We start from the raw sequence: 19,501 nt of genomic DNA on the forward strand, positions 1-19,501 counted from the left end.
CCCCACCCCCCTCCCCCCCTCTCACCCGCCGCCTGTCCTGAGCCATAACCGGATCAGCGTCTCTCCTCAGCCTCTCCGGTCCTTCAGCCGACCTGACACCGGCCAGCTCTCAGGTACGACGCAATACTGAAAAAAAATCTGCACGGAGTTTCATCTGTGAGTTAAGCGAGTTGCGCGTGTTCTCTTAGGCGCTCAGTCTCCAGGCGGTGCACTGGGAATATTGTTGTGATGCAGAAAACGGGCAAGCGGCTGGCACTTGATACGCATCCAGGCGGGCAGATGAGAGAACATGGCGGAGGGTTGACATTTCCTTTAAATCCGTCAGACATTAGATTAACCGCGTTTCTGCGCCAATTTCCAGGCATTGGTGTGTTTATCATGTTTTGTTCAGTAAAGCGCACTGCGACAACCGCTGTGACGTCCTGTGTTCGCGTGAGTTGAAGACGGGCATGCAAATTGCTCTTATAAGCACCGAGTTCACCTGAACTAGTCTGGCAGAGATCATGTGGGGATACATGCTGCAGTTGGATTAAGCTGCTGACCGGTCTATAGCTGCCGCAAACTACATAATCAGTCACTTTGGTCGTTTTAAACAAAACTTTGCAGTGCATGTTTGACAGTGTCCAGACAGGGTCATCACCATAACAACAGTCCTGCAGAGGTAACAACAGTGCCTACTCTCCCCTGCATTAACCTGTGTGCAATGCACTGCAGTGTCTGAGAAATGGCTGCTACACTGTCAGTGGATTGGACCTGACAAAATGGTGGATTCTGGCTGGGAGGGAATCTGTACCAAGAAAAGAGGACGGTGCTGTGAAATATCAGCCGTGCCGGCTAGACGTGTGCAAGGAGGACAGGAGAGCAGGCTGGCTGTGAAAGAGGAGAGCAGGGGTGTGGGTGGATGGAGGAACAGAGAGTAGGAAGTGTTAGGTGCTCAGTGCAGTTCAGTGGCCACTGATACCATCATTAAGCTCATTCAAACGCATGTAAACACTGAGCTTCCTAAACAGCCGAGGGACTGCAGAAATTTTGTTCATGTCTCCTTGTCGAGGATTTCAGTGTGGGCTCGATTTCTTCCTGCGCCAGCCGCCTGGGCAAGCATCTCCTCTACGCTCGTGTTTTTATCCTTGTGCTGCAATATCTGTGCTGAATGTCTACCTGCTTATTAAATTACCAAATGCCAAAATGATCAAAAAATATTAAGCACACAAGACATTTATGTCAACTACGAGCAACCACTGATGGTGGCAGGTTTTGGTTTCACTCGTACTGACTGTAACTTAACCCTGGCTTTAGCAGACAGCCTTGTGACTTCAAGCTCCAGTCACCATGGGAAAGGAGAAACTCCACATCAACATCGTTGTGATCGGTCACGTGGACTCTGGCAAGTCCACCACCACTGGCCACCTCATCTACAAGTGCGGTGGCATCGACAAGAGAACCATCGAGAAGTTTGAAAAGGAAGCTGCGGAGGTAAGAAGATACAGACAAGAGGAAAATGGTCCGTTGAATCAAGAGAATCACATTACCCTTCTGACCAGAACACGGTTATACAGACTACATAAAGCAGTAATATAATACAATGTGAACTGCTTGTAATAAAAGTACAACAGAGGTGAAAATGTATGAAAACTGTAGTAACAACATTCATCATTTATTTCCCAGATGGGAAAGGGGTCATTCAAGTATGCCTGGGTGTTGGACAAACTGAAGGCAGAAAGGGAGCGTGGCATCACCATCGACATCTCACTCTGGAAGTTTGAAACCAGCAAGTACTATGTGACCATCATAGATGCCCCAGGTCACAGGGACTTCATCAAGAACATGATCACTGGCACCTCGCAGGTCTGTAAAACAAGAATGTTCTACCATCCCGTATTTGCTGCTGTACTTCAAAGTGTTTGGCTAATTCAGCAAATCTCTTGTCGCAATTTTCAAGTGCAATAGTCAAACCTCTGTATTAATGTTAAACCTACTACATCTTCAGGCAGACTGTGCCGTCCTGATTGTGGCAGCTGGTGTGGGAGAGTTCGAGGCGGGGATTTCCAAGAATGGACAAACCCGCGAGCATGCCCTCCTGGCCTATACTCTCGGGGTAAAGCAGCTCATTGTGGGCATCAACAAGATGGACTCCACCGAGCCAAACTACAGCCAGAAGCGCTATGAGGAAATTGTGAAGGAAGTCAGCACCTACATCAAGAAGATTGGCTACAATCCAGACACTGTTGCTTTTGTCCCCATTTCAGGCTGGAATGGAGACAACATGCTCGAGCCCAGCCCCAATGTAAGTAGTAGGATAGTAATGCAAATATCAACACATCCTCATGACAGGCACGAATTTGAATCCAGATTTGATTAGCTGAGCCAGGAAAGGGAAGATGTAGGGTAAAGGCTAACCAGTTGTAGCTGCTCGTTCAACTTAAATAGTCACACCAGTTAAAGAACCTAAGGAACCGCTTCCCTTGCAATAAGTTACAAAGATAATGGTAAAAGCTAACATGTAGTGTGAATATATCACAAATATACATTAGGGGGGACATTAGTTACTTACGCAGCAATATAAAGCCCATATTTGCACCTACCATAAACTACTGGTCATAATGTGTGAAGTAGTAGCAACAAACCCATTGAACTCAGCAAAAGTGCAAACACTGGAAAATTGACAAAGTCTGGTTATATTCTCCTTTCCAGATGACATGGTTTAAGGGCTGGAAGATCAGCAGAAAGGAAGGCAATGCATCAGGAACCACACTACTGGAGGCTCTGGATGCAATCCAGCCCCCTACTCGCCCAACAGACAAACCTCTACGTCTGCCCCTGCAAGATGTCTACAAGATAGGAGGCATGTAGCTTGTTAAGATATGGACACAATTTAAAACACAGTGGGAATAATGAATAGTGTAAAAAAAAAAACAAAAAAAAAATTGCCTGTAATAATAATAATAATAAAAAAAAAGTGTTTGAGTTTGAACTAGTTTAACATCCTTCATATAATGTTCTCTACTGACGTTCTCTTTTCCAGGTATTGGAACAGTGCCTGTAGGTCGTGTGGAAACTGGCTTATTAAAGCCTGGGATGGTGGTGACGTTTGCCCCTGTTAATGTGACAACTGAGGTGAAGTCTGTGGAGATGCACCATGAAGCTCTGACTGAAGCCCTGCCTGGAGACAATGTGGGCTTTAACGTCAAGAATGTGTCTGTCAAGGATATCCGCCGTGGCAATGTGGCTGGCGATAGTAAGAATGACCCGCCACAGGAAGCTGCCAACTTCACCGCTCAGGTAGATGTTTACAGAAATGAAAAAACAGTCAGACGTGTCTTATGCCACAACTGTTTTTATTCTGAAATATTATTTCCTTTTATGAATCAAAATAAGAACAGCTGTCTTTGAGTCTTTGCTCATGTCAACAAGAGGGTCAATATTCTAATCCTCTCAGAAGAGAAGGGCATCGTAATCAGACAATCACAGTAACTGCAGAACAAGCTGTGAGTTCAACAGAAAGGAAGGAATTTTATTGGGTCATCACTGTTGTCCCTTTGTAGGTGATCATCCTCAATCACCCCGGCCAGATCAGTGCTGGCTATGCTCCCGTGCTGGACTGCCACACTGCCCATATTGCCTGCAAGTTTGCAGAGCTCAAGGAAAAGATTGATCGCCGCTCTGGCAAAAAGCTGGAGGACAACCCCAAATCCCTGAAGTCTGGAGACGCTGCCATCGTAGATATGGTTCCTGGAAAGCCAATGTGTGTGGAGAGCTTCTCTGAGTACCCTCCACTGGGTAAGTTTAGATGGTCTGTTGAATTTCACGCAAGCTTCCTGTGACGTGCTAAGATCTTGACAGTGATTGGTCTCAGTCAGAAGTACAAAGCCTAAAGCTTGGCAAGGTGGTCTGTGATAGCTCATAATCTCACAAACCTTGTGAGATTCCAGCTGCTCCGCAAGGCAAATTCTAGATGGAACAATGACCTGAAATGTCCCTTTCCTCCATTTTGCAGGTCGTTTTGCTGTGCGTGACATGCGGCAGACTGTGGCTGTTGGTGTGATTAAAGGTGTGGAGAAGAAGGTCCCCACCACTGGTAAAGTCACCAAGTCTGCCCAGAAGGCCCAGAGGAACAAATGAATGTTGTGCTACTCTGCCGACCCCAAGGTCTTCCATGGCAGGACATCAGTCATCCACCTCCATCCTGCAATTGGCTGCTTCAACTTAATAATCAAAGACTGGTTAATCATCACAATGCATCGCAAAAGCATTAGAAGGAAAAACAAACAAAAAAAAACTTTTCAATCTTAAGTCTTTGAGGCGGCACTCTTGACTCCATTTCAGTGGTTAGATTATCACTAAATACAATGTAATACCTAAAAGATAGTTTCAAATCTGATTTGGTTCGTGGCAGTACCTTTCTTTGAAACTGAGATTTGAACAATTAGAGATATTGTGATTCATCACCTTTCTGGCTCTCTGGAGTGTGGTTCTCTTTGCATAGTACGTGTGGTCCTGCTTTTAGTGTTTGTTTGCAACAACATGGTGCTTGGTAGAAGCCCATGGCAAGAAGTTTAAAACTATGTTCTTCAGAGTAGTTGATGAGTAGAATATTTGTGTTTAAGCTTTAAAAACACTTGAAACTAAAGGTCTAATTTGTCCTTCTTTAGGGACTCAAAGTAGACCAATCGTTGATTGTTAAAGCACTTTGATTGGCTATTTGCTAACTTCGCACTGGCACTGGAGAAGTTTAAATTGGCATAAGCTACTGCACCTTATTCTAAGATGGCATGAGCCTCTTTGCAACATTAAACATATTTCAACCAAAATGTGTTGTTGTCTTTGAATTTTATTGTGTGATTCACAGAAGTGACAAAGCATGAGATGCCTTCCATTACTAGCGGGCCTGACAAAAATCTTAGTCAGAGAATAACAATACACATTTAGTCCACCAGATGTAGCTATTAATGAAGAAATAAAACAAGCCATTAGTAATGACTTTCAAATAAACTGAATAAAGATCATATGGATTATTAAACTCCCGTGGGACTGAAAATGTGCAAAATGGTCGAAATATGACTAAATATAATTCTGAAACTTAATTCTGATTCTGGCTGTTTCCCAAATTTGCTAGCAACAACATGATTGGCTGATTGTGGTGGTGGCAAAAATCTAACCGGTTAAACCAGAGACACCCACAGTCAGCAGACCAATTGAAACAGAATGAGAGAGTGCAAGAGGGAACAGAGTGAACACGTTTTCAGGACTGTCTTCCAGACTGAACATTGGTTGAGTTTAATTTTCAACTACAAAGGCTGGAACAGCACAAAGGGCAGTCTGACTAATCGTGAAGAGGCGTGCTGTCCTACCACAACAGGAAATACTTTTTCTTTCATTTACGCCCGTGCAGCTTCATTCCTCTTAATGCACCGCCATGACTGGTAGAGGGAGACAACACAAAGCAAAGAGCCCGGAAGCTGAATGTACTACGAGCAAAAATAGAAATGGAGAAATTAAAGAAGTTTTACTTCCCAGATGTACAGACTTCACAGAAGAAAAACGGAATGAAACTTCAAAGACGGCAAAACCAAAGAAAATGGAAAAGGAAAGCCGCACTGAAGATAATCCAAAAGCACGAAAGCTTGCTGCTAGGACACGGACACCAAAAGAAGAGACAACCAAGATGCAGCAAGAAACTGTTGAGGACGCTACAAAGGCTCCTGTCAAGACCACTAAAGTAAGAGCAGGTGGTGGGAAGGCAAAGGTAGAAGAAGTATTGGATAAGGAGACAAAGATGCAGTCAGAAGTATTGATGGAGGGGAAAAAGAGACAGACACAGATGCCAAAGACTACCACAGCGCCTCCTGAAAAGACCACAAAAGCTAAAAAATCTGCTAGCATTTCACCAGAGGAATTGAAAGAGACAACCAAGATACAGCCAGAGACAGCTGAGGACAATAAAAAAGCTCCTATAAAATCCAATAAAACAAGAGCAAGTTGTAACATGCCAAAAGGCAAAGTACAACCTGAGATAAAGACACAGTCAGATGATACCACAAACGCTCCTGAAAAGACTGTGAAAGCTGAAGCATCTGCTGAGAAACCAGAGGATACTACAAAAGGGATGGTGGAAGACAGACATGCAGTACACAATACCCTTCGCACTACTTTGGAAAAACTGAAGATTAAGAGCAATGACAAAGTAAATACATCAAAAGTCATCAATGAAATAAGAAAAATTATAGTCGAACATTTAAAAAAACATTCACAACACTTTAAAGAAGTTGAAACACCACTGAATACTGGAAGTTACTACGAAAATGTAAAGGTAAGTTATTTTAGTCCAAGTATGTTGAAGAAAACCTTAGTGGTCAATAAATGGTGCATAGAACTCTGATTGAAACATAAAGCCTGTCTTACTATGACTTACTATCATATATGCAGATTCAACAGTGATGTTTTTGTGCCAACAGATTTCCAATCCTGATGAATTCGATGTTATGTTTCCTATGCCGGTCGAACGAGTGGACATTCAACCATTTGGAGATGAAGGCGCCTTTTACAAAGTGGCATTGAAACGTGGCAACAACCCTCTGAACGATTTTCAAGAGAACGACACTTTGTCTGCTAGTAAAATGCTTGAGGAGTTCAGGGAAGAAGTGAAGAAATCCGTCAAGGAATCTAAAGGTAAGCACCAAAAATTACCAGGGGGTAGAGTCATAAAAGACATAAAAGAAACTCGCATGATTACTGTCTGTTACTTACTTTGTTTACTTTTACTTTTTTACTTCGTTGGAGAAGACTGTTTTACCACAACCTCTTGTCCACAACACATGAGTGGCAAAACGTCTTCAAGAAGCTCTCCAAATCCAGTTGCCCTTTCTTCAGTGTGTTTGGGTATACGATAATTCATTGTTTCATTTTTCCTTTCAGAATGGCAGGTGACAAAGAAGGAAAGAGGCTGTCCTGCAGTGACTCTGACCACACAAGTACAATCAGTCCCATTTCGCTTGATGTTGTTCTCTGTCTCATGGTTAAATCAAGCTGGCCAAGTTTCACAAATGACGGCTTTCAAATAGAGCACTGGCTCGGAAGGAAAGTAAAGGATGAATACAAAAGGAAGCCATATTATTTTGTACCAAAATATAAAGGAAGGGGTACAGAGGAAAAGGATGGGGTCCTTGCTAAAGGTAAGTCTTTTTCCTTCAACAAGTCAGACTGTGGTTACCAGCCCTCAAGTCATTTTTATTTTGCCATGAACTGCACTTGCAATTGCAAAACACACCACATAAACGAGAAATTCAACACTTGCTTGATACTATTACATTTCTGGAGTTGATCATTTTATGACAAGATCAAGCTCAGAGTTGTTGAATTTAAAATCATTTTAACCTTCCACTGACTAAAGACTGCTATGTCTAACTTCCAGATGCCTGGCGGATTTCATTTTCTCACATTGAGAAAGACATTCTGAGGAATCACGGATCAGAGAAGACGTGCTGTGAGAAAGATGGTGCATCTTGCTGCAGGTTAGGTTTAAACGAACTTAGTGAAACTAAGTCCAAGGTTTCTGAAGGGACCACCAAGTAAAGACCACATTCATACCAAATTACTCAACATGACAGAAAACCTTAACGGCAACATGGCTTTTTTTTCTTCGAATACTTCCCAAGTATTTAACAATGTTCTTAGGCCTGGACTCAGACTAGTGAAATAACGGGTTGGGTTTATTAACCTGGAAAATGATTAATGCATTTAGTTAACATGCATTAGGGGGAATAAAATGAAGAAATATTTAGAAAAAATAGGGAAACATGACAAAAATATAAAAAACATATGTAGACTTTATAGCCACTGTAAGTTTGTTGTGAGATGAAGAGCTTCAAGGCCAACGCAGGCTCATGCCCACAGTACTTGCTGCCAGTGCATGAACCACTGATGAACTTTTAGTTCAAATATCTCACAATCGGACATAAAAATCTAGTATTACCTACTACAGCAGGCAAGACAAGCCTGGCTTCTTAATGTCTAAGGCTTTTTGGGTAAACTGAATTCATCATCTCTATGACTTTACAAACCGAGAATAATCTTATTTCTGCTCATGATTGCAAACTGCTCTGTTCCTTTGTCTTTACATACAGGAAAGACTGTTTGAAGCTCCTAAAGCACCTCCTCCATCTGCTGAAGGAAAAGAACTCTTCATTTGACAAGTTCTACTCCTATCATGCCAAGACTGCACTCTTCCACGCCTGCTCTTCAAGGACTAAAGACAGCGACTGGAGTGCCTCGAATCTAAGCCACTGTTTTCAGCAGCTCCTGAAGGACTTTGAAAACTACCTGCTAAATGGTCGACTCTCCAATTTCTTCATCCCAAGTCAGAACCTGCTCTCTGGTTGTAGCCAGAAAAATGTGCAAGAGTCTGGCCGACAGTATCAAGGAGCAACGCGAAAAGGGTTTTCCTATTTTTAAGTAACAACTTGACAACGCACACCAAATGTTTGTCATGTACAATCACCATTGTCTTTGAAACGCCTCTTAAGTAGATACTGAACTACATATATGAAAATAGGATATATGTCATTTATGTTATTTGTAACAACTGAATTGCTTTGTTTTGATATACTATATTGATCCCTGAGAGGAAATTCTGTCCTGCTGTTTGAGCCATCCATTTGTTCACACAGTAATGTGTACAGTTGGAGCAGTGGGCTGCAGCCCCTCTAGTGGGTGCGCCCGGGGAATGAAGCCTTATTAAAACCCATTGATACTGTCATTGCTCACATTTTGGATTTTGTCTGTTTGTTGAATTCTTTGTAATGACATGAAATACTAAAACTGCTAAGCTAGAGAATATCAAAAAAGATAATTTGCCACTAATAACTACAAGTTAATGTTACAGTTGAACCTCAATCTTAATTATATTTAGTTTAATACTTATAGTTACTAATACAAAGTTTAATGCTGCTACATGGGATTATTTGGCAAATATAATTATGTTTTTTTTTTTTGTTTTTTTTTTTAATTTTCAGTTAATGGATACTTTGATGCAAATATTCCACACTAATAAATCAATAAATATCCCTGTGGCACAACAGAGACTGCATGGTAAGGCTCTAAAAATACAACCATATGTAAGTTTTAAACAAGCTATGATTTAAATAAATTCTAAAGCCAATGGTTATTGTAGAGAACTAGTTTAAAAGGCATTTTGACAAGCACATGAAGTTTTCAACATGCAGACTTTGCACTGAATGATGGGACAGAATAGGATCTGATAATGAATGTTGTTGTTAAAATAATGGAAAATAGTGCTTGTAGCAGTAAGTCAATAAACATATATTCCTACTGATATTATTGGTTAGAAGCTTAGACACGTCAGACATCAAGAAACACAGATTAGGGCAGCGTAATGGCAAGCTCACATATGGCTTCATTAACGATTCTATGGAAGAACTGAAGAAGTAACTCAGATGAGAAGGGCATCCTTTTGAAAGCCGCACAAGTATTTGAAGAAAAAAAAATCAATCTTAAGCTCTTGAGGCAGCGCTCTTGACTCCATTGCTGTGGTTAGATTATCACTAAATACAATGTCATCTAAAAGATAAATTGAAATATGATTTGGTTCATAGCAGTATCTTTCTGTGAAACTGAGACTTTGAAGTGTGGTTCTCTTAGGATAGTACGTGTGGTCCTGCTTGTAGTGTTTGTCTGCAACTACATGGTCCTTGGTAGACGCTCATGGTAAAAAGTTTAAAACTATGTTCTTCAGAGTAGTTGATGAGTAGAATATTTGTGTTTAAGCTTTAAAAACACTTGAAACTAAAGGTCTAATTTGTCCTTCTTTAGGGACTCAAAGTAGACCAATCATTGATTGTTAAAGAACTTTGATTGGCTATTTGCTAACTTGGCACTTGCACTGGAGAAGTTTATACTGGCATAAGCTACTGCACCTTATTCTAAGATGGCATGAGCCTCTTTGCTGTTGTCTTTGAATTTTATTGTGTGATTCACAGAAGTGACAAAGCATGAGATGCCTTCCATTACTAGCGGGCCTGACAAAAATCTTAGTCAGAGAATAACAATACACATTTAGTCCACCAGATGTAGCTATTAATGAGCTTGTGTGAGCGAATGGGTGGATGTGTCTCTGACTGTAAAAAGTGCTTTGAGTACCTTTGAATAGGTAGAAAAGCGCTATATAAAGGCAAGACCATTTACCATTTAAACTCCTGTGGGACTGAAAATGTGCAAAATGGTGAAATATGACTAAATATAATTCTGAAACTAAAACTGATTCTGGTTGTTTCCCAAATTTGCTAGCAACAACATGATTGGCTGATTGTGGTGGTGGCAAAAATCTAACTGGTTAAACCAGAGACATCCACAGTCAGCAGACCAATTGAAACAGAATGAGAGAGTGCGAGAGGGAACTGAGTGAACACGTTTTCAGGACTGTCTTCCAGACTGAACATTAGTTGAGTTTAATTTTCATCTTCAAAGGCTGGAACAGCACAAAGGGAAGTCTGACTAATCGTGAAGAGGCGCGCTGTCCCACCACAACAGGAAATACTTCTGGGTGTATTAATGCCCGTGTACCGCCATGACTGGTAGACGGAGACAACACAAAGCAAAGAGCCCGGAAGCTGAATGTACTACGAGCAAAAATAGAAATGGAGAAATTAAAGAAGTTTTACTTCCCAGATGTACAGACTTCACAGAAGAAAAACGGAATGAAACTTCAAAGACGGCAAAACCAAAGAAAATGGAAAAGGAAAGCCGCACTGAAGATAATCCAAAAGCACGAAAGCTTGCTGCTAGGACACGGACACCAAAAGAAGAGACAACCAAGATGCAGCAAGAAACTGTTGAGGACGCTACAAAGGCTCCTGTCAAGACCACTAAAGTAAGAGCAGGTGGTGGCAAGGCAAAGGTAGAAGTAGTATTGGATAAGGAGACAAAGATGCAGTCAGAAGTATTGATGGAGGGGAAAAAGAGACAGACACAGATGCCAAAGACTACCACAGCGCCTCCTGAAAAGACCACAAAAGCTAAAAAATCTGCTAGCATTTCACCAGAGGAATTGAAAGAGACAACCAAGATACAGCCAGAGACAGCTGAGAACAATAAAAAAGCTCCTACAAAATCCAATAAAACAAGAGCACGTTGTGGCAAAGCGCAATTTGAGGAACAGACACAGTCAGATGATGCCACAAACGCTGCTGAAAAGACCGCGAAAGCTGAAGCATCTGCTGAGAAACCAGAGGACACTACAAAAGGGATGGTGGAAGACAGACATGCAGTACACAATACCCTTCGCACTACTTTGGAAAAACTGAAGATTAAGAAGAATGACAAAGTAAATACATCAAAAGTCATCAATGAAATAAGAAAAATTATAGTCGAACATTTAAAAAAACATTCACAACACTTTAAAGAAGTTGAAACACCACTGAATACTGGAAGTTACTACGAAAATGTAAAGGTAAGTTATTTTAGTCCAAGTATGTTGAAGAAAACCTTAGTGGTCAATAAATGGGCATAGAACTCTGATTGAAACATAAAGCCTGTCTTACTATGACTTACTATCATATATGCAGATTCAACAGTGATGTTTTTGTGCCAACAGATTTCCAATCCTGATGAATTCGATGTTATGTTTCCTATGCCGGTCGAACGAGTGGACATTCAACCATTTGGAGATGAAGGCGCTTTTTACAAAGTGGCAATGAAACGTGGCAACAACCCTCTGAACGATTTTCAAGAGAATGACACTTTGTCTGCTAGTAAAATGCTTGAGGAGTTCAGGAAAGAAGTGAAGAAATCCGTCAAGGAATCTAAAGGTAAGCACCAAAAATTACCAGGGGGTAGAGTCATAAAAGACATAAAAGAAACTCACATGATTACTGTCTGTTACTTACTTTTACTTTTACTTTTTTACTTTGTTGGAGAAGACTGTTTTACCACAACTTCTTGTCCACAACACATGAGTGGCGAAAACGTCTTCAAGAAGCTCTCCAAATCCAGTTGCCCTTTCTTCAGTGTGTTTGGTATACGATAATTCATTGTTTCATTTTTCCTTTCAGAATGGCAGGTGACAAAGAAGGAAAGAGGCTGTCCTGCAGTGACTCTGACCACACAAGTACAATCAGTCCCCATTTCGCTTGATGTTGTTCTCTGTCTCATGGTTAAATCAAGCTGGCCAAATTTCACAAACGACGGCTTTCAAATAGAGCGCTGGCTTGGAGGGAAAGTAAAGCAACAATACAAATGGAAGCCATATTATCTTGTACCAAAATATAAAGGAAGGGGTACAGAGGAAAAGGATGGGGTCCTTGCTAAAGGTAAGTCTTTTTCCTTCAACAAGTCAGACTGTGGTTACCAGCCCTCAAGTCATTTTTATTTTGCCATGAACTGCACTTGCAATTGCAAACACACCACATAAACGAGAAATTCAACACTTGCTTGATACTATTACATTTCTGGAGTTGATCATTTTATGACAAGATCAAGCTCAGAGTTGTTGAATTTAAAATCATTTTAACCTTCCACTGACTAAAGACTGCTATGTCTAACTTCCAGATGCCTGGCGGATTTCATTTTCTCACATTGAGAAAGACATTCTGAGGAATCACGGATCAGAGAAGACGTGCTGTGAGAAAGATGGTGCATCTTGCTGCAGGTTAGGTTTAAACGAACTTAGTGAAACTAAGTCCAAGGTTTTTGAAGGGACCACCAAGTAAAGACCACATTCATACCAAATTACTCAACATGACAGAAAACCTTAACGGCAACATGGCTTTTTTTTCTTCGAATACTTCCCAAGTTTATTTAACAATGTTCTTAGGCCTGGACTCAGACTAGTGAAATAACGGGTTGGGTTTATTAACCTGGAAAATGATTAATGCATTTAGTTAACATGCATTAGGGGGAATAAAATGAAGAAATATTTAGAAAAAATAGGGAAACATGACAAAAATATAAAAAACATATGTAGACTTTATAGCCACTGTAAGTTTGTTGTGAGATGAAGAGCTTCAAGGCCAATGCAGGCTCATGCCCACAGTACTTGCTGCCAGTGCATGAACCACTGATGAACTTTTAGTTCAAATATCTCACAATCGGACATAAAAATCTAGTATTACCTACTACAGCAGGCAAGACAAGCCTGGCTTCTTAATGTCTAAGGCTTTTTGGGTAAACTGAATTCATCATCTCTATGACTTTACAAACCGAGAATAATCTTATTTCTGCTCATGATTGCAAACTGCTCTGTTCCTTTGTCTATACATACAGGAAAGACTGTTTGAAGCTCCTAAAGCACCTCCTCCATCTGCTGAAGGAAAAGAACTCTTCATTTGACAAGTTCTGCTCCTACCATGCCAAGACTGCACTCTTCCACGCCTGCTCTTCAAGGACTAAAGACAGCGACTGGAGTGCCTCGAATCTAAGCCACTGTTTTCAGCAGCTCCTGAAGGACTTTGAAAACTACCTGCTAAATGGTCGACTCTTCAATTTCTTCATCCCAAGTCAGAACCTGCTTTCTGGTTGTAGCCAGAAAATGTGCAAGAGTCTGGCCGACAGTATCAAGGAGCAACGCGAAAAGGGTTTTCCTATTTTTAAGTAACAACTTGACAACGCACACCAAATGTTTGTCATGTACAATCACCATTGTCTTTGAAACGCCTCTTAAGTAGATACTGAACTACATATATGAAAATAGGATATATGTCATTTATGTTATTTGTAACAACTGAATTGCTTTGTTTTGATATACTATATTGATCCCTGAGAGGAAATTCTGTCCTGCTGTTTGAGCCATCCATTTGTTCACACAGTAATGTGTACAGTTGGAGCAGTGGGCTGCAGCCCCTCTAGTGGGTGCGCCCGGGGAATGAAGCCTTATTAAAACCCATTGATATTGTCATTGCTCACATTTTGGCTTTTGTCTGTTTGTTGAATTCTTTGTAATGACATGAAATACTAAAACTGCTAAGCTAGAGAATATCAAAAAAGATAAGTTGCCACTAATAACTACAAGTTAATGTTACAGTTGAACCTCAATCTTAATTATATTTAGTTTAATACTTATAGTTACTAATACAAAGTTTAATGCTGCTACATGGGATAATTTGGCAAATATAATTATGTTTTTTTTTTGTTTTTTTTTTAATTTTCAGTTAATGGACACTTTGATGCAAATATTCCACACTAATAAATCAATAAATATCCCTGTGGCACAACAGAGACTGCATGGTAAGGCTCTAAAAATACAACCATATGTAAGTTTTAAACAAGCTATGATTTAAATAAATTCTAAAGCCAATGGTTATTGTAGAGAACTAGTTTAAAAGGCATTTTGACAAGCACATGAAGTTTTCAACATGCAGACTTTGCACTGAATGATGGGACAGAATAGGATCTGATAATGAATGTTGTTGTTAAAATAATGGAAAATAGTGCTTGTAGCAGTAAGTCAATAAACATATATTCCTACTGATATTATTGGTTAGAAGCTTAGACACGTCAGACATCAAGAAACACAGATTAGGGCAGCGTAATGGCAAGCTCACATATGGCTTCATTAACGATTCTATGGAAAACTGAAGAAGTAACTCAGATGAGAAGGGCATCCTTTTGAAAGCCGCACAAGTATTTGAAGAAAAAAAAATCAATCTTAAGCTCTTGAGGCAGCGCTCTTGACTCCATTGCTGTGGTTAGATTATCACTAAATACAATGTCATCTAAAAGATAAATTGAAATATGATTTGGTTCATAGCAGTATCTTTCTGTGAAACTGAGACTTTGAAGTGTGGTTCTCTTAGGATAGTACGTGTGGTCCTGCTTGTAGTGTTTGTCTGCAACTACATGGTCCTTGGTAGACGCTCATGGTAAAAAGTTTAAAACTATGTTCTTCAGAGTAGTTGATGAGTAGAATATTTGTGTTTAAGCTTTAAAAACACTTGAAACTAAAGGTCTAATTTGTCCTTCTTTAGGGACTCAAAGTAGACCAATCATTGATTGTTAAAGAACTTTGATTGGCTATTTGCTAACTTGGCACTTGCACTGGAGAAGTTTATACTGGCATAAGCTACTGCACCTTATTCTAAGATGGCATGAGCCTCTTTGCTGTTGTCTTTGAATTTTATTGTGTGATTCACAGAAGTGACAAAGCATGAGATGCCTTCCATTACTAGCGGGCCTGACAAAAATCTTAGTCAGAGAATAACAATACACATTTAGTCCACCAGATGTAGCTATTAATGAAGAATAAAACCAGCCACTTTAGTAAGACTTTAATAAAAACTATATAAAGTCAAGATTGAAATTTTAAACTCCCGTGGGACTGAAAATGTGCAAAATGGTCGAAATATGACTAAATATAATTCTGAAACTTAATTCTGATTCTGGTTGTTTCCCAAGTTTGCTAGCAACAACATGATTGGCTGATTGTGGTGGTGGCAAAAATCTAACCGGTTAAACCAGAGACATCCACAGTCAGCAGACCAATTGAAACAGAATGAGAGAGTGCGAGAGGGAACTGAATGAACACATTTACAGGACTGTCTTCCAGACTGAACATTAGTTGAGTTAGTTTTTATCTTCAAAGGCTGGAACAGCATAAAGGGAAGTCTGACTAATCGTGAAGAGGCGCGCTGTCCTACCACAACAGGAAATACTTCTGGGTGTATTAATGCCCGTGTACCGCCATGACTGGTAGAGGGAGACAACGCAAAGCAAAGAGCCCGGAAGCTAAATGTACTACGAGCAAAAATAGAAATGGAGAAATTAAAGAAGTTTTACTTCCCAGATGTACAGACTTCACAGAAGAAAAACGGAATGAAACTTCAAAGACGGCAAAACCAAAGAAAATGGAAAAGGAAAGCCACACTGAAGAGAATCCAAAAGCACAAAAGCTTGCTGCTAGGACACGGACACCAAAAGAAGAGACAACCAAGATGCAGCAAGAAACTGTTGAGGACGCTACAAAGGCTCCTGTCAAGACCACTAAAGTAAGAGCAGGTGGTGGCAAGGCAAAGGTAGAAGTAGTATTGGATAAGGAGACAAAGATGCAGTCAGAAGTATTGATGGAGGGGAAAAAGAGACAGACACAGATGCCAAAGACTACCACAGCGCCTCCTGAAAAGACCACAAAAGCTAAAAAATCTGCTAGCATTTCACCAGAGGAATTGAAAGAGACAACCAAGATGCAGCCAGAGACAGCTGAGGACAATAAAAAAGCTCCTATAAAATCCAATAAAACAAGAGCACGTTGTGGCAAAGCAAGAGACAAAGTGCAATTTGAGGAACAGACGCAGTCAGATGATGCCACAAAGGCTCCTGAAAAGACTGCGAAAGCTGAAGCATCTGCTGAGAAACCAGAGGACACTACAAAAGGGATGGTGGAAGACAGACATGCAGTACACAATACCCTTCGCACTACTTTGGAAAAACTGAAGATTAAGAAGAATGACAAAGTAAATACATCAAAAGTCATCAATGAAATAAGAAAAATTATAATCGAACATTTAAAAAGACATTCACAACACTTTAAAGAAGTTGAAATACCACTGAATACTGGAAGTTACTACGAAAATGTAAAGGTAAGTTATTTTAGTCCAAGTATGTTGAAGAAAACCTTAGTGGTCAATAAATGGAGCATAGAACTCTGATTGAAACATAAAGCCTGTCTTACTATGACTTACTATCATATATGCAGATTCAACAGTGATGTTTTTGTGCCAACAGATTTCCAATCCTGATGAATTCGATGTTATGTTTCCTATGCCGGTCGAACGAGTGGACATTCAACCATTTGGAGATGAAGGCGCCTTTTACAAAGTGGCATTGAAACGTGGCAACAACCCTCTGAACGATTTTCAAGAGAAGACACTTTGTCTGCTAGTAAAATGCTTGAGGAGTTCAGGGAAAGAAGTGAAGAAATCCGTCAAGGAATCTAAAGGTAAGCACCAAAAATTACCAGGGGGTAGAGTCATAAAAGACATAAAAGAAACTCACATGATTACTGTCTGTTACTTACTTTTACTTTTACTTTTTTACTTTGTTGGAGAAGACTGTTTTACCACAACTTCTTGACCACAACACATGAGTGGCGAAACGTCTTCAAGAAGCTCTCCAAATCCAGTTGCCCTTTCTTCAGTGTGTTTTGGTATACGATAATTCATTGTTTCATTTTTCCTTTCAGAATGGCAGGTGACAAAGAAGGAAAGAGGCTGTCCTGCAGTGACTCTGACCACACAAGTACAATCAGTCCCCATTTCGCTTGATGTTGTTCTCTGTCTCATGGTTAAATCAAGCTGGCCAAGTTTCACAAATGACGGCTTTCAAATAGAGCACTGGCTCGGAAGGAAAGTAAAGGATGAATACAAAAGGAAGCCATATTATTTTGTACCAAAATATAAAGGAAGGGGTACAGAGGAAAAGGATGGGGTCCTTGCTAAAGGTAAGTCTTTTTCCTTCAACAAGTCAGACTGTGGTTACCAGCCCTCAAGTCATTTTTATTTTGCCATGAACTGCACTTGCAATTGCAAACACACCACATAAACGAGAAATTCAACACTTGCTTGATACTATTACATTTCTGGAGTTGATCATTTTATGACAAGATCAAGCTCAGAGTTGTTGAATTTAAAATCATTTTAAACTTCCACTGACTAAAGACTGCTATGTCTAACTTCCAGATGCCTGGCGGATTTCATTTTCTCACATTGAGAAAGACATTCTGAGGAATCACGGATCAGAGAAGACGTGCTGTGAGAAAGATGGTGCATCTTGCTGCAGGTTAGGTTTAAACGAACTTAGTGAAACTAAGTCCAAGGTTTCTGAAGGGACCACCAAGTAAAGACCACATTCATACCAAATTACTCAACATGACAGAAAACCTTAACGGCAACATGGCTTTTTTTTCTTCGAATACTTCCCAAGTGTATTTAATAATGTTCTTAGGCCTGGACTCAGACTAGTGAAATAACGGGTTGGGTTTATTAACCTGGAAAATGATTAATGCATTTAGTTAACATGCATTAGGGGGAATAAAATGAAGAAATATTTAGAAAAAATAGGGAAACATGACAAAAATATAAAAAACATATGTAGACTTTATAGCCACTGTAAGTTTGTTGTGAGATGAAGAGCTTCAAGGCCAACGCAGGCTCAAGCCCACAGTACTTGCTGCCAGTGCATGAACCACTGATGAACTTTTAGTTCAAATATCTCACAATCTGACATGAAAATCTAGTATTACCGACTACAGCAGGCAAGACAAGCCTGGCTTCTTAATGTCTAAGGCTTTTTGGGTAAACTGAATTCATCATCTCTATGACTTTACAAACCGAGAATAATCTTATTTCTGCTCATGATTGCAAACTGCTCTGTTCCTTTGTCTTTACATACAGGAAAGACTGTTTGAAGCTCCTAAAGCACCTCCTCCATCTGCTGAAGGAAAAGAACTCTTCATTTGACAAGTTCTACTCCTATCATGCCAAGACTGCACTCTTCCACGCCTGCTCTTCAAGGACTAAAGACAGCGACTGGAGTGCCTCGAATCTAAGCCACTGTTTTCAGCAGCTCCTGAAGGACTTTGAAAACTACCTGCTAAATGGTCGACTCTTCAATTTCTTCATCCCAAGTCAGAACCTGCTCTCTGGTTGTAGCCAGAAAATGTGCAAGAGTCTGGCCGACAGTATCAAGGAGCAACGCGAAAAGGGTTTTCCTATTTTTAAGTAACAACTTGACAACGCACACCAAATGTTTGTCATGTACAATCACCATTGTCTTTGAAACGCCTCTTAAGTAGATACTGAACTACATATATGAAAATAGGAGATATGTCATTTATTTTATTTGTAACAACTGAATTGCTTTGTTTACCAAATGAAGCCTTATTAAAACCCATTGATATTGTCATTGCTCACATTTTGGCTTTTGTCTGTTTGTTGAATTCTTTGTAATGACATGAAATACTAAAACTGCTAAGCTAGAGAATATCAAAAAAGATAAGTTGCCACTAATAACTACAAGTTAATGTTACAGTTGAACCTCAATCTTAATTATATTTAGTTTAATACTTATAGTTACTAATACAAAGTTTAATGCTGCTACATGGGATTATTTGGCAAATATAAATGTTTTTGTTTGTTTTTTTTAATTTTCAGTTAACGGACATTTTGATGCAAATATTTCACACTAATAAATCAATAAATATCCTTGTTGCACACCAGAGACTCTAAAAATACAACCTCATGTAAGCTTTAAACAAGCCACAATCCAAAATGCATTTTAAAGCCAATGGTTATTGTAGAGAACTAGTTTAAAAGGCATTTTGACAAGCACATGAAGTTTTCAACATGCAGACTTTGCACTGAATGATGGGACAGAATAGGATCTGATAACGAATGTTATTAAAATGATGCAAAATAATGGAAAAATAGTGCATGTAGCAGTAAGTCAAACACACATTCCTACTGATATTATTGGTTAGAATCTTAAACTCGTCAGAACAATC

The 19,501-nt window shown here is 39.8% G+C and overlaps 3 protein-coding genes and 1 pseudogene across 4 annotated transcripts; all 4 read left to right on the forward strand.

Annotated features, from left to right (window-relative positions):
• Nucleotides 1-7: 7 nt before the first annotated feature.
• Nucleotides 8-4,808, forward strand: eef1a1a (eukaryotic translation elongation factor 1 alpha 1a). 2 transcript variants are annotated; one of them, XM_047603265.1, is made up of 8 exons: nucleotides 8-113; nucleotides 1,297-1,473; nucleotides 1,666-1,845; nucleotides 1,988-2,284; nucleotides 2,692-2,842; nucleotides 3,023-3,279; nucleotides 3,543-3,777; nucleotides 3,995-4,808. In XM_047603265.1, exons 2-8 carry the CDS (start codon nucleotides 1,330-1,332, stop codon nucleotides 4,117-4,119), a joined length of 1,389 nt encoding a protein of 462 aa, XP_047459221.1. In that variant the 5' UTR covers nucleotides 8-113; nucleotides 1,297-1,329; the 3' UTR covers nucleotides 4,120-4,808. The 2 variants fall into 2 exon arrangements, with proteins under 2 accessions (XP_047459221.1, XP_047459222.1); XM_047603266.1 differs by having other exon boundaries at nucleotides 11-113; nucleotides 1,300-1,473.
• A 128-nt stretch (nucleotides 4,809-4,936) lies between these two features.
• On the forward strand, nucleotides 4,937-8,761 carry LOC125018863 (annotated as a pseudogene).
• A 1,644-nt stretch (nucleotides 8,762-10,405) lies between these two features.
• On the forward strand, nucleotides 10,406-13,978 carry LOC125018951 (cyclic GMP-AMP synthase-like). Its single transcript, XM_047603414.1, has 5 exons — nucleotides 10,406-11,461; nucleotides 11,606-11,819; nucleotides 12,063-12,320; nucleotides 12,559-12,658; nucleotides 13,273-13,978. The coding sequence occupies exons 1-5, from the start codon at nucleotides 10,580-10,582 to the stop codon at nucleotides 13,601-13,603; spliced, it is 1,785 nt and encodes a 594-aa protein (XP_047459370.1). The 5' UTR covers nucleotides 10,406-10,579; the 3' UTR covers nucleotides 13,604-13,978.
• Nucleotides 13,979-15,496: 1,518 nt separating this feature from the next.
• On the forward strand, nucleotides 15,497-18,910 carry LOC125018945 (cyclic GMP-AMP synthase-like). The gene is made up of 5 exons (XM_047603405.1): nucleotides 15,497-16,580; nucleotides 16,726-16,939; nucleotides 17,183-17,440; nucleotides 17,679-17,778; nucleotides 18,393-18,910. Exons 1-5 carry the CDS (start codon nucleotides 15,687-15,689, stop codon nucleotides 18,721-18,723), a joined length of 1,797 nt encoding a protein of 598 aa, XP_047459361.1. The 5' UTR covers nucleotides 15,497-15,686; the 3' UTR covers nucleotides 18,724-18,910.
• The last annotated feature ends 591 nt before the right edge of the window (nucleotides 18,911-19,501 follow it).

The sequence above is a fragment of the Mugil cephalus genome, chromosome 13 (assembly GCF_022458985.1).
Source record: "Mugil cephalus isolate CIBA_MC_2020 chromosome 13, CIBA_Mcephalus_1.1, whole genome shotgun sequence".
NCBI lineage: Eukaryota > Metazoa > Chordata > Actinopteri > Mugiliformes > Mugilidae > Mugil > Mugil cephalus.